The 15,626-nt window shown below is 41.5% G+C and overlaps 1 protein-coding gene across 1 annotated transcript in view; it reads left to right on the top strand.

The window, feature by feature from the left end:
* Window positions 1–15,626, top strand: part of LOC310926689 (phospholipid-transporting ATPase IH-like) — a 182,482-nt gene that overhangs the window by 95,707 nt on the left and 71,149 nt on the right. Inside the window, exons 9-12 of the mRNA XM_083888875.1 lie at window positions 8,268–8,332; window positions 10,405–10,486; window positions 11,413–11,563; window positions 11,645–11,842. Coding sequence (XP_083745001.1) covers window positions 8,268–8,332; window positions 10,405–10,486; window positions 11,413–11,563; window positions 11,645–11,842 — 496 coding nt within the window. The remainder of the gene's footprint in view (window positions 1–8,267; window positions 8,333–10,404; window positions 10,487–11,412; window positions 11,564–11,644; window positions 11,843–15,626) is intronic.

The raw sequence follows: 15,626 nt of genomic DNA, 5'->3' as shown, positions 1-15,626 counted from the left end.
CTCCGCGCCGCAGCGCTGTGCTGCAGCGCAGGTATCCTCCCCTGCTGTGAACGAGCAGGCAGATCACGTGGTGAGATAATGGCTGTTTAAATGTTACGCCTCACAGACTGGCCCGGCTTCGTCAGTGTCAAGTCTGTGTGGTTTACGCTGCCATCAACCTACACGCGATCCTTTTTTTCAGTCACTAACACGCTGGGCTTGAACTACACTCTGTGTCTGCACGCAAGATCAATTGTGTACTCCCACTTTTCCCTCTTCCTTTCATTCCCTCTACCTTCAAAAATGAAAGGTCTCACAGGCGCCATCTTGAGTCGAACACGGGCTCCTACAGCCATGCTGTCGTGTGTTTGGTCTAAGATCTGCAGCCTGATGTTAATGTGTTTTGGCGCCATCTTCGGTGGAGGCGTGCGTTTACAGTCACAGCTACTGCGCATGCTCCTCCCACCAATTTGCCACAAAAGGGGAGTGACCATCAACCGCGTCACTCCCTTCTCTTATCTTATCTCTTCCTGTTCACTAACACACACACTTAGATCATTCAATTAACCTTGGATATTTAATGATGAATCAAATTGTTTAATTGATTCTTGTTATTTGATTTAATTGTTACTTTTGTTCACTTAAAGGAATGGTCTGTGTCTTTTGTACATAAATGTTGTGATAAACGGAGGTTGCGAGAGTCAGTGCTCGGATTCATACTTTCATTACTGTTCAATTGGGATATCTTTGATATAGTATATTACAGTGGTTATTTAGACTGATTTTGAAAGGCATAGATTGATTGTCTTTTCCCTGATTTCAGGGTGGTGCCCCGATCTAAAGTTAATTAATTATTAAAACGAGTTAATTAATGTTAATTACTTTTATTTTTATCAATCAAATTATTGCAACTATTGTTGGTCCTAACATAATGGTGCCCCTTGCACGGGTTTTAAAGAAAATTAATAACTTAATGAATTATTAAAAATAATTAATCATTTGTATTAATATTTTCTCACCAATTACAAAGTTGAATCACAACAGCAGTCTTAAGTGAGGAATCTCTGTCCCTCATCTGTTTCCAGAGAACCTCATTGAGCTAAGGTGGAGAATTTTAATGTCTTGGTCTGTGTGTCATTCTTCTGCTATATGAGGATATTATATTATTAACAGTGTTTGAAAACAGGTTGCAGCTGTTTTCTGTCTTCAATGGCCAACATATCAGTCCAGTTGATATCATTTAAAGCAGATTTGAATTTCTCCATATCATTTTTAGGAATACTCATGTGATGTTGTTTCACTGTGGTTGTGTTCTTAAAACGTTTTTTGGTGAGTTCATGTAAATTATCATAAAAAAACAATGGTAGATGAAAGAGGACTATACAGGCAAATTAAGATAAATGACATTTCATTAAGTCCAAGGCATTCAATATCTAATACAGGTGACCATTCAATCAGATTACATTTGATTGTGTCTTTCACATAGATTAACACGCCTCCCCCTCGTCCTTTGTCTCTGTACTTTCTGAAAACATTGTATCCAGAGACATTGACAGCTGCCTCTGGGGAAGATTTACTTAACCACGTTTCTTAGACACCAAGAAAATCCAGGTTGGAATTATTTAGCAGATGGTCCATTTGATCGCTCTTTGAGACCATGCTGCCGATGTTAATGTGACCGCCTAGTAATCCCCTTGGTTTGGAGCGTGGGTCCCACGGAATTTTTGCATGGTTTAGAGTTTGGAATAATGTAAACTTGCGGTATTTTCTGATAGCTGGATTGAGACCACTGAGTTTTCGTTTAACACTAGCAAGCCACTTTAACCAGTGTAGAGATCCCCAGCATGGGTGACATAAGTGATGAAAACTCACCGCTGGAGTGCGTCAAAGTTCCGGAGTATTCCTCATGTGTCACTCTGTGTGAGGTGTAATCCAAACCGAAGGTTATGCATGGATTTGGCGCATCCAGGGAAGACTGTGGCATGATGTCCATCGATGCCATCCACGAGTGCCCGCCTGATCTTCGGCCTCCTCCTACGCTCCAACTCCGATTGCTGTTGTTGTCCCACCGGTAATCCTGGGCAGGTACCAGGCGACAGCCATGCGTCTATGGAGAGGCCGGCGTCACCAATACCGGATCCGTACGGCCCAGGATCTCCAGCCAAGAGAAGGATTGTCAACAGCAGAAGGATATCCTGGTAGGGCTGTCTTGGTTTTACTTTCCTTCAGATACCTATATGATTTGGTAGGGTAGCTTGGCCTTTGTTTAGCAGAGCTTTGTAGATATCATGTTGGCTCGATGCGTTTGGTCTGATGCCATGCTGAGACTCTTCAAGCCTAGCTGAGCCGGCACAACAACATCGCACAGAGAGTAGGAGTAGCACAGAGACTAAACTTGCTACAGACAAACTTTTAATGATTGTAGCACTTTGCCTTGATGGTATCAGATGGTGTGAGCCAGTTTTGTGCGAAGAGAGTTTTGGGTAGTTGGCAGCATTGTCTGAGTGTATGGCTGCGGCAATGCATGTCTGAATGCGTGCCGCCATGTTGCCTTCATGCCATGGTGCCTTCTTTCAGCCCAAGAGTCAGATTACAGTTTACTCTCTGTCCTGTTTACTCTCCTGGGTTGATTGCTTACTTAGCCCCATAAACATATATAACATTAAAAAGAAACCCACATTAGTCATATTTTTATGAAATCATTTATTAAAAATAAATAAATACATAACTAAACAGGATAAAACTGGCTTTATCTAGCAACTTCTTTATTCCTTTTTTTCTTTTCATGACTGACTTTCATTGGTAGTGAAAGTCCGAACATCACACTTGCTGCATTGCGTGTTGGTGTGTCCTTTATTGCAGTGCCTGCAGCGTCCTCTCCCTGTCTTCACTTGGTAATGTGCAATTGGTCCTTGCGGACATCCATCCAATGGCAGGTGTGCACATCTTTTGGATGGTCTCTTCTGAGCATTCAGAGGGCCATGTCCGTGTTGCTGGGCTCCCTTTGCCTGAAGATGATATCCAGACCAGAAAAATTAGTGTTGGGACTGATGAAATCTTTATTCGACCAGTGAAACCTGTCACAGGGAATTGGTGCGTTTGTTTGTGTTTGGCTCTATGTCCACGTAATTATCAGCTGGACAGTCCATCGGTGGTTGGTTTTCTTTGTCCACTTGTTGACAGATATCTTCATCTGAGTTCCATCTCAACTTCACTCTATCCAGTTTGGATGATATAAATCACGTCCTACACACTGTATCGCCGCTCTCTCTTTGCGCGGGGCATTATGAAAATAAAATAGCAATGAATTAACATGTATAAATATGCTTTTTATATTGTAGTACACAGGGGCAGACGGTGTATAGGGACGATTTGGGCGACGCCCTACCAACTAGGAGGAGTAGTAATTTTTTTCCTCAGCAATTCCAAAGATCCTTATTACTAATATTCCTTTCAGCCGTCTCTGCCAGCAAAGGTGGTTATTATCAGTGTTCTAGACATATTATTTGTCATTGTCCAATCAGAATCGTCACATTTTATGGACGATCGAAAAACACCCTCCAATGCATTTTTAATGAGGATTTATGAGCATGCACTGACGTGCTTGTGTCAAATGTAAATTGAGCAAAGTGAGGTGGTGGCACTCTCAGCGAATCTCACCGTTTTAAAAATACACAGAGGACTGTGCTCGTTTAATCGGTCCCAGCACTAACTGATTGCACGTAGTTTTACCAGTGTCACAGAGTTCACACTTTCATACGTGTTAGCAGTCATTTGAAGCTACGTTCGTTAGCTTGTTTGCTAACATTGTTGATGTTTGTATCGCTCAGGGTTTAACTGCAGGTTAAACTTCATGCAAATCAGACAATCGGACTGTTTTGTGTAAGAGAGTATTGTAAGATGCATTTAGCAACACATCTAAAGATCCAATTCTGCACTTTCCTTTACACTTAATGAATACTTTGATTGCACTATCTTGTCATATGTGTCCAGCCATGGCAAAAGCGTTCACAAGTCTACTTTGGGACATTTGGAGTTATTTACAGATTCCGAAAGCGTGATTTCTAAGCTTTCCAGCAATGTCAAACACATGTCCATCTGATCATTTTTGAAGAAGATGTGGCCATTTGAATGTAGACACTCCTCAAACTGCTTTAGGGAGAAATTCAGCCTGAAAGATTTCGACCTTCTTGAGGAGCCAGGCCAATAGCTGCTCATTTGCATCACATTAACATGGTCACAACCCCCCACCAAGTCTAGCTGTCAGTGACATCTGATGTCTGTTAGCCCACAGGACAGAAACAGTGTAGCAGTTTGAAAACAAAGGAATGAATGTAGTTCATGTCAATGTAGTGTTATTTGCTGTAAGTACTTCAGTGGACTGATAAGAATCAGAATTTACTTTACTGATCCCCAGAGGGAAATTCTTCTGTTACAAAAAGCACTTGAATAAAAATGAGAAACAAGAAAGGTGAAAGATAGATACATACTTCAAATATCAAATAAAATATATCTAAGTGTGTGAGGGAATATTTTCCAGACCATGGTCTATATTATCATCTTCAATATCAGTTCCTCCCCCACAATGTGGCTGTACCCACTCTGTCCATCACAGTTGATATGCGTGCTAAATGGTGACATCACAAGCGCACCGCAACCTCTTCTGCTTACTCTTCTGTGCTGTAACCTTTGGTGCTGGGCATGTGAAGTATTTTGCCTCATCAGAACAGAAAGGCCTGATTTTTTCCAAAAGATACGTCTGCCTGTCCATGGTCAGTCCAGGTGGGGCCAGGACAGGAAGACTGTCAACAGGGGGCAGAACTCCTGGGTTGCGCATTAGCTGAAACTCGATAGGCTCTGCATCACTGTGAGTTTGAGCAAGCACCACACCTGGTCTGTTGGCATCAAAGCTGTGACAGAATAGAAGCACACAACAGGATATTTAAAACATGGCTCACCGTTCACATGGAACACTATTATGTCCATTCGTGATTTTTTTATTCATAAAATGCAGAATTTTGAATATAAATACCTAAAGTGCTGATAACTCTAGATCTGTGGGAGCTTTCGAAAGTAGGGACTCAGATGTGTCTGCCAGTCGATGGTCTTTACTATCACTCTGCCATCTGCCGTTCCAACAAGCTGCGGAATATTGAGGCGACTTTCAGGAGAGCTGTGTTCCACTACCTGTTGACAGCAAGAACCACAATGAAAATAATTATTTTACTTTTTCAAAAAAATCACATTTTACACATTACATATAAGCATTTGGCTATTGTATAGAAATCAATTTATACACATACCAAGAGCCTTCGCCGACCTCATGTATAGACGCCACACTGAGGCCTTGGACACATGGGTTGGCAGCAACTTCACATGCCAATCCTTATGCCCAGGATTCTGAAAAAAAAAAAAAAATACTTGTTTCAGATCATGGTTCATGTTAACAGGCACTTAATCACTGAATCAGTATAGACTGATCAGTAGTATTGCTTGAATTATGTGTGAATGCCACACCTTTATGTGCATGAATTGCACGTGTAATTAACACGTTCATCACACATTGTGTTAATCATGTGTGATTCATGCATGCAAAGGTGTGGCATTCACACATCATTCAATGCAATGTTAGGTTTCGAACACGGGAGTTTTGTCTCAAAGCATTTGAATTATCAAACTGATCCTGCGGGTGTACAAAATCTCAAAGAGGGCCGTGACATGCTCCTCTTACGGCTTATAATATGCTCATCTGACCGAACAAAAGTTTTGATGTGCGCATCATTCTCATTGTAATAATACAGTACCAAGCTAGCGAGCTAAGCAAGCATAGCTAATAAAAATGTAGCCAAACGGCTTTATGAAACGCACAGTGGATTATTAAAAGACAGCAGCCCTATGTGCGTCTGTATGTGACTTTGAATGAACACTAACATAACATAGATTAACAACGTTAATGTAAACTCACCCCATAAGAAACTGAAAGGTATTCTGGCAGACTTCAGTGCCTCCGATCAGATAAGAGGTCCGGGCGTGCTTCCTTTTCGTCGCAGTTTTAAGTCTGTTCGCCTCCAAATGTCCAATTCGATAAGAGATGGCGCGGTGCTGGCGTCATGTCATCATCTCAGACAACTACCGTGTATGTCCTGCTCTCTTTCAGCTGCGGAATAATCCATCTGTTTGTTGTTTTTGTGACGATGAAGTCTGCTAACACGTTAGCATAAAGATCGCTAGCTTAAAATGCTAACAGTCCACACACCAGTTGTCTCTGTCCTTTCGCTGTCCTTGTGAAGAAGCTGCTCAGCCACAGCTGACTTATTGTCCTGTTCTCTTTGCCTTCCTTTGTCAAACAAAGCTTTGATGATGTCTGCTTTGATGATAATCACGCTTTAATTTCACACTGCGCACACACACACACAGCACACATACGCTGTACATTCGACACACTCTCTCTCTCTCTCTCTCGCTCTCTGAGTGAGAGCTGCATATTAATTAGCCATGTGTATTTTCCGTGATCGTCAGCTGATTGGCTGAAAAAGCAACAAAGGCTCTGGAATGTGAGATCACCACACCTTAACTAGGAGCGATTCACAGCGATAAAACAACCTTAATTCAAACACAAAGTTTATGGTTTTAAGACCCACAATACTGTGATTTGAAGCATGTAGTGGCTTCTTCAAAACTTCAACTTGTGTAATTTTGAAAAAAACGGAAATCCCTAATTTTGAAAAAAAAAAACGTTTTCCTGTTTTTCTCGTTTTGCGCTCGGCCGACTTGTTCCCGCTTGGTCCGTGGTGGGTCACATATGTTTGTTGTATGTATCTGGTAATATGCTGCCCCTGTCTTTATGTGGTTGCTGGACACATCTTGTGTCCTGTTTAGCTATTTTACAACATACATTAGATTCATGTAAATAATAATTGATACTGTTGTGCTTTATGCACCTATTGAATGGGTCACCTTAATCATTATCAGAAAAAATGGCCCCCCCCCCCTGAAATGTTCTTCAGGAGCCGCCACTGGTAGTACATAACCTGAAGGAATAGATAGGGTGGTGGACCAAGTGCTCTGGGAAGAAAATGTTTTTCAAGGCAGACAATAATGTCTGCTGCACTTACATCCACAGCCAACATTCAGGAACATATTCACCTTTCCCAGAACTGAAATTCCTATTGATATCCTCTTTGTGGACAATGACTTAGGATTTTAGTTCAGTCGGATCAAATTAACTACATTTTAACTACATTAACTACAGAGATAACACTTTTAAATCAGTCAAATTTGACCAGAACACAGCACAAAGGTATAATGTATATAATGTATACTGTCCATGTACAAAGCAAATACTCTGTTACACTGTTTCAGGCAGTGATGTTGTGGAATACAACCTGTTTGTGCCCACTGCAACAAGCCTGCCATTTTGACTACCACGAAGACTCAGTGTTGTAAAACAAACAAATATGTAACAAGCTCTAAATGAAATTTGATGCATCTATTCCACAATAACTAAATATGTACATGCCCTAGACATTGTAATAACAACCAAAAAAAATATAAAAGACATTTTCCTTACTTGAATCTGAAGAATCCAGTCCAATGAAACAAAGAGATTTTATTCGGAGGGAATCTTGAGAGGTTGTGTGGGTTCATGGCCATAAAGCGGGACTTATAAACAAATGTAACGTCCGCTAACATTGTGAGTTAATAGAACCCAATGACTATGTAAATGTGGCAAACAACCAGATAAAATAAAACAGATTGTTTTTTGGGATGGTTAAAGGTAACGTTGTCATTTTACAACAGTGGGTCTTACAGGGATATAGAATATTCACGCTCGTTGACAACCTTGATGGCGTGTCGGAAGAGCAGTTGAATGAATAATCCGAAAACAGGACAGCTGAGGAGCTTGGTGATCTTCACGGTAGAAGAAAGCAAGAATGGCGGGTACAGCACACAGGGCGCTTATAAGGGGGGGGGGGGCGAGCTGGCCGTGCACCTTGAGATGATTGGTCTGTCATATGACAGCCGTGGTGTCATTGGAGCTTCCATGATCAGTCACAAGAGGGCGTTTCCCACAGTGAGATACAGAGGGAGGTTTGAAAGAGAACTTTGAAACAGTAGTCAATTGTTGATATTTAGCCCTTCCGAGGATATTCCATGGGTTTTCAATTTCAACCCCCTCTGTAGTTGAGTTTGAAACCCCTGTATTAGTGAAACTAATCAGTCAATCATCAATGAAACAATCTAAATGTGAAGTTTAAATGAGATAATGTGTGTGCCTGTGTGAGCAGGCCGCTGGGATCAGAGAACCTGCTGCTGCGAGGAGCCACACTCAAGAACACAGAATACATCTATGGTAATGTCACCTGCATTACACAATATAAGGGTTACCTAATGATTTACTTATTTTCTCACTTAGTAGCTTTTGGCTCACTCAAAGATTAATGTCAGGGTCATATGTATGTATCTATGTTGTACCTCATCTCCATGACAACTGTGCAAACACCACACGTGTGGCAAGCCATGGCAAAACTGGTCACAAGAATACCAAGGGACATTTTGAGTTATCTACAGATTCTTAAAGTGTGATTTCTAAGCTTTCCAACAATGTCCAACACATGCAAATCGGATAATATTTGAAGAAGATATGGCCATTTGAATGTAGGCACTCCTCAATCTGCTTTAGGGATAATTTTAGCCTCAAAGATTTACACCTTCTGAGAGCCAAGAGACAGAATCATTACATTTACATAGCACAATCCCCTCCTGGTCTAAGCTGTCAGTGAAACCACACCCTGCTCTGTATGAGCACAGACACTATTGTTGTGAGCTACACTGCTACACAGAACAATACATTAAAAAACTGCACATAATATCTACTTAAGATTTGAAATGAAATAACCTAAAAAATATAGGAAAGGGGTGGTGGATTATTCTGTTATCATTTCTTGTCCTTACACTTATATGCTGGTATGCAAAAGTTTGGGCACATCTGTAAATTTTCATGAGTTTCCTTTATAAATCATTGGTCGTTTTTCAGTTAAATATATCATATAGGAGATATGATTTATAAAGGAAAATCATGAAAATTTACAGGGGTGCCCAAACTTTTGCATACCACTGTATTTCCATCATCTGTTTTTGTTGTTTCACGAAAACAAAATATACTATATATACTTAAGAGAGAAGGATCAAAGATAGACACATATTTCTAATATCAAATCAAACTGCCTTGCCACTGCAGGCACTAAAGAAATACATTAAAGTGGCTCTGTGGTTTAGTGTGGAGGGATCAGTCTGTTCCTGAATGAGCTGATGATGTGCTAATAACTCTCAGCTCGTTGCTAAATCATTAGCATCACAGTCAATACTTCATACACAAAGCTGTGTCATTCACACATGATTCAAGCCCATCAGCACATTTCTAGCTAGTGAACAACAATGCAGCCACATAACATTCTGAAACGCACTGTGGATTATTAAAAGATGAAACGTCCCTGTATGTGACTGAACACTAATGTTACGTAGATTAACGACATTATTGAAAACTCACCCATAAGGAGATCAGTGCTGGCGCCACATCATCATCACAGACAACTGCCGTGTCTGTCCTGTTCTCTTTCGGCCACTGAATAATCATCGGTGTTTTTGTGATGATGAAGTCTGCTAACACGTTAGCATAAAGATTGCTAGCTTAAAATGCTAACGAGTCCACTCACATAGCAGAAGTGAGATCTGTGTCTGTCTGTCTTTGTTAAGAAGTACAACCACAGTTTAGTTATTGTCCGGCTTTCCTTGTCTTCCTTTGGTCAACAAAGCTTTGATGACGACTGCTATGATGACAATCACTCTGATCTTTGATTTCGCACTGCACACGCTCAATAACTGCTAGAAACTAGTAACTGCTCCCTCTCTCACACACACGCACCCACAGAGAGAGAGAGAGAGAGAGAGAGAGAGAGAGAGAGAGAGAGAGAGAGAGAGAGAGAGAGAGAGAGCCAGCATGGCTCTGTGCATATTAATTAGCCATGTGTATTCTCCATGACCGTCAGCTGATTGGCCGAAAAAACAACAAAAGCTGTGGAATGTGAGATCGCCACACCCAAACTAGGAATGATTCACAGCGATCAAACAACCTTAATTCAAATACAAAGTATATGCTTTTAAGACCCACAATACTGTGATTTGAAGCATGTAGTCAAGTTACTTCAAGTTGAACAATCTAGAAAAAAACGAAAATTCCTCATTTGAAAAAACAACAACACTTTTTTCATGTTTTACTCGTTTTGTGCTCGGCCGACTTGTGCCCTCTTTGGCCATGGCGGGCCACATTTTGCAAGATGTGCATAAAATCTGAAAGGGTAGAAATTAATTGACTTTGAATAAAAACTACTTTTACATTCAGTATTGCAATTGTCCTGTCTGCAGCTGCTGTCATCTACACTGGCATGGAAACCAAGATGGCTCTCAATTACCAGTCCAAGTCCCAGAAACGCTCTGCGGTGGAAAAGTGAGCTCTCTCTTTCCTTCATTCTTTTCTCCAAAGCAACGCAGACTTCAATCCATCACCTCTTCACTGACTGAAATGCTTTTTCTCTGTTTGGAGTTTACGTGCATCATGTAGCCTAGAATTTGTTGTGCAATTTCAGTTGACTAATGACAAAAAGATCTTTCTTTATGATAACCTTTATTTTATTTCCTTAGTCGCCCTGGCTTTCTTCATTCTGTCTCTGTTTCTGTGATTGTATACATTTTAATGTATATTTATTGGAATAAAGTCTTGTAATCGTGCTACTGGACCATGTGCAGGTCTGGCATTATGTACTTTCATATGCAGTGAATATTATTTGAGAATTTTTGATAGATATCAGTATTTTTCCATAAAATTGGCAAAGAAAATGCTTGCAGAACTTGTATATGTTTATGACAAGTGTAACAGAAATGAGAAATTAATTAATCAAATGAAAACATTACAACAAGTTCACCCAGAGAGCGCATACCTCTACTGAGTCTTAAACGCTTTCTGTGTTTTACATTTTGCCACATGAAATGTTTACATTTTGATCAACTGGATTCAGAAGACCTTCTGGTGACGTCACTCCGAGTTCCAACTCCCAAGTTCTGATGTAAATGGAAGGCAGGATTAGTCTGAGTGTCTAATCCTGCATATACAGTACATACCAAATTCCATTCAAATTTTGTTTGAAATTAAGTTTTGACAGAGATATCTTAAGATTTTTTTTCAGTTTTGCCCATTATAAGAGATAAGGATTTCTTGGAAATATTAATTTTTTTTGTTGGGTAAATTCTTACCTAAATTGAATTAGACATTACTTGGTTGATCACCTACCCGTCACAAAATATTCACACTGATCTGTCAAAAACTGTAAACCGTAAGTTCTTAACAGCCGGACTGCTTATTGACTCTCCCTGCAGATCGATGAATGGATATCTGGTGGTCTACCTGTGCATTCTTATTAGCAAAGCCCTTATCAACACCATGCTAAAGTACTTGTGGCAGGCTGATCCCAACAGAGACGAGCCATGGTACAACCAGAGGACAGACACTGAGAGACAAAGACATATTGTGAGTCTTCCATCCTAGTCCAAACAAAAACATGTCTCTTTCATCACTGGTTTGCTGTCTTACCATTTGTCTCATCATCAGGTGATCAGGGCATTCACAGACTTCTTGGCCTTCATGGTCCTCTTCAACTACATCATTCCTGTCTCTATGTATGTCACTGTGGAGATGCAGAAGTTCCTGGGCTCCTATTTCATCATGTGGGATGATGAGATGTTGGATGAGGAGCTGGGGGAGCGAGCCATGGTCAATACGTCCGACCTGAACGAGGAGCTGGGTCAGGTAGTAGTCCACCTCACACAGATTCACTTGGTATTTTAATAATCATTTTATTCTGCACAAAGTATTGTGCAGCTCTTTTTATAGAATTGTCAAAGGCATTTGACACAGCCGACATGTCATCCTGGCAGATAGACTCCACAAGATTGGCTTATTTAACCAGGCTGTAAACTGGTTTTCTAATTATTTATCAGAAACAATGCATGCAATTTATTTGAATAATCTTTGTGATAATTTGTCTGACGCTGTGTCCTATTTTTTATGCTGATGATACTGTATTTCTCATCTTCTTCATCTTTAAAATCATTTGAGTTGTTGCAGTCAGCCTTTTTCTCACTGTTCAGTTCCGTTTGACTCAGCTCAAGTTAGTGCTGAATGCAGTTAAATCAAAGACCATGCTATTTTCAAATGGCAAGCAGCTTCCATCTCACCTTTCTAGGTTGTCAACTGTTCATGGGGTTGAAATTGAAATAAATCACATCTTATAAATACTTAGGTATTCTAATTAATGAGAATCTGTCCTTTAAACTGCACATTGATAAACTTGTTTCAAAACTGAAATTGAAATTGGGTTTCTTTTTTTAGAAATAAATCATGTTCTTAATTGCACGTCAGAAGACCACAACTTTTTTTTTTTTTTTATGCTTGTTGGACTATGGAGACGTTTTTAAAGAAATTGGATTCTCTATACCAGCGGTCCCCAACTTTTTTTGCTCCACGGACCGGTTTAATGTTAGGAAATTTTCACAGACCAGTCCCCTAACGCTCTCTGGTCGCTATGGTAACGCTTAAACGTGCCTTCAAAATAAGATACACAAAACAGCTGTAAACGTTTAATTAATGTTGATATATTTGTTTTAATTGCTGAATGAAGCCTGTCATTTGGAACAAGAGTCGGGAACTTAAATTGCTTGCACAAAACTATTGATCAGCATTTGTTTGTTGTTCATCAAAATCAGTATGCGCTGAGAGCGTGGGCGGGTGGGAGAGAGAGAGTAATGATTGCGAGTGAGTGAGGTCTGCGGTCTTGGCCATAAGTTCATTTACTTATTTTTGTGTAGGTGTGTAAGGCTGAATACGTCGCACAAGTAAGCAAGTTTTGCGACCCACTCCTTGTCACTGAAATGTGCTGCCAGCGGTGACTTCTTTTCTGAGAGAAATCTATGCAGCGGCTCTTGCTGCAAACACTCTGTTATGGTTTCCCTTTAAAGGGAAAAGACTGAGGAGGAATGGAGGACTCGAGAGGACAACGGTAAGTATGTAAAAAACCAGATTTGTTAAGCAACGCAGGAAAACAGAACTAGATTGAAAGGGTAAGTATGCCTAGGTATGTGTGTGCGTGATGGACAGCAGCTGGGTCAGGAGGCGTCCGTGACTCCACAGCGGAATAATGTTAGTAGCGGGGTTCCAGAGGAATGAACTCACTCGAGGTGGAGGAAGGAGAAGTTCAGGCGTTCCAGAGGACGTGGCGAGGAGAGAATTAGCGACAGTGCCGCTGGCGTGGAAGTGACGAGACGAGGAAGACGAAGGAGGAATTGATTCCTGAGACGTTGGAATCCACGAGAGCTCCGTGTCTTCTCGGTGCAGGAGACGTGGTGACCTGGAGAGAGCGATCGGTGAGTAAGTTTGCAGGAGTCAAGTTTCTAATAGCAAAGTAACTGAGTGTCTTTACCGGCTAAGCGAAACAACGGTCTGACGATGGAAATGAGCGCGATCCCGCCTTAAGAGGCTTCCTGATCGCTGATCAGACGCAGCTGGGGCGGAACCGCGCAGGTGGAGGCAATCACCAGCGTCATCTGGAAAGTAGGTCACCACGCCTCCTGCAGAGAGAGAAGGAGAAAGATCAGATTCCAGTACAGGTTTGATGAGGGACACATGGAAGGTGGGGTGAATGTTGAGGGTTCGAGGGAGTTTGAGTCGGACGGAGGTGGGGTTAATGATTCTGTCAATGGGGAAGGGGCCTATGAATCTGGGTGCCAGCTTGCGGGACTCCACCTGGAGTGGGAGGTCTTTGGTAGACAGCCAGACCCTTTGGCCGGGTTGGTAATCGGGAGCGGGGGTACGGTGCCGATTAGCCTGTTTCTGGGACTGTTGAGAGGCCTTTTGAAGTGACGCCCGCACTTGCTGCCAAACCGCTTGCTGCCACCTCCATGCTCTGGTTAGCTCATTCAGTTTGTCCGTTTGATTGTGGGTGATATCCTGAAGAGAGACTGGCAGAAGCCCCCATAGCTGAACAGAACGCCTTCCAGACTTGCGAGGCGAATTGGGGACCCCGATCGGAGACGATGTCCGCAGGGAACCCATGGATGCGGAAAACGTGTTGGACTAGGAGGAAGGCGGTCTCCATGGCTGAAGGTAGTTTTGGGAGAGGGACGTAATGGACCGCCTTGGAGAATCTGTCGACTATTGTTAGGACGGTGGTGTTGTTATTGGACGGGGGGAGACCAGTAACAAAGTCGACAGCGATGGGTACAGATACGATACGATATACTTTATTGTCCCGTTCAGGGAAATTTGTTGATGGCATCATCAGTACCTCTCCCCTGCCTGTAAGCAAACTGGTATGGATCAAGTGCCAAATTGACCTCTGCCTTGAGCACGGACAACATGTATTTCTCAAAGCTTTTCATTATAATCGAAGTCAGGGCCACAGGTCTAAAATCATTGTTATTAATTGGACACGTTTTTTTAGCTACAGGAACTATTATGGATTTTTTCCACAGGGCAGGAACAGTGTGTGAGTCTACAGACCGCTGAAAGATGGGGCACCAAGCTGGAGTGAGTTCTTCTGCACATGCCTTTAAGAGCAGCGCAGAAATGCCGTCAGGGCCAGTAGATTTTTTAGTACATACATGTTTAAAAATAGACTGAATCCTGAATGGGTTAATTACAATTCTACAGCTAACATCAGTTAAAATAGTTTCCATGACATTATTACATTCCTCAGAAAAGCCATGGTTTTCAAACCTGAGAAAAAAGTCATTCAATTAATTTGCCTTCCTCAGATCATCATCAGTACTGAGGCGCTTCTTAGTGGTGTTCATATTTGTGATAGCTTTCATAGAGTCCCACAGCTTTTTTGAATTCATTGACATAAAAGTCTGCTCTATAGTGTCCCTGTGATGCTTTCTGGCTTCCCTCAGCCTCTGGGTGAGTTCTCTTTGCACCATTTTCAGTCCCACTCTTATCGTTATTTTTTGAAAAGCTAACTTTTTCCCATTAATACAGTCCTTTACACTCTTGGTTATGTAGGGCTTGTTGTTGGGATACACAGTAATGTCCTTTTTTGTGACCACATTGTCTGTGCAGAAATGTATGTAGTCTGTTATTGCTTCCATAGCCTCATCAATCTCCAAAATAGAGGATATGTCCCAGTCTGTGCAGAGGAAGGATCCTTTGAGTGTTTCCAAGCTGTCCTTGTCCCACACTGTCACTGTCTTAGTCTGTGGTTTGCTCCTTTTAAAAACATTCTTGTATATTGGGATTAACTGGACAGTATTATGGTCAGAGTTTGACAGTGGGGGCAATGGTTTTGCAGTGTATGCATTTTTTATGTTTCCATAACATTTGTCTAGGACTATGTTGTGTCGTGTGTTGCATGTAACATATTGTTCAAATCCAGGGAGAGATAATTCCAACTTGCAATGGTTAAAATCCCCGAGGATCACAATCGGGGCTCCGGGTGTACTTTGCAGTTGTTGGTGAACACAGTCTGCTATTCTGATAGCGGCTTTTGCTGCGTTTCCACTGGGGGGAACATACAAAGCACAGATTAAAACATTACCGA

The sequence above is a fragment of the Microchirus variegatus genome (genome assembly GCF_963457635.1).
Source record: "Microchirus variegatus genome assembly, chromosome: 5".
NCBI classification, from domain to species: domain Eukaryota; kingdom Metazoa; phylum Chordata; class Actinopteri; order Pleuronectiformes; family Soleidae; genus Microchirus; species Microchirus variegatus.
Note: the sequence above shows the minus strand (reverse complement) of the source record. Positions and strands in the feature narration are given on the sequence as shown.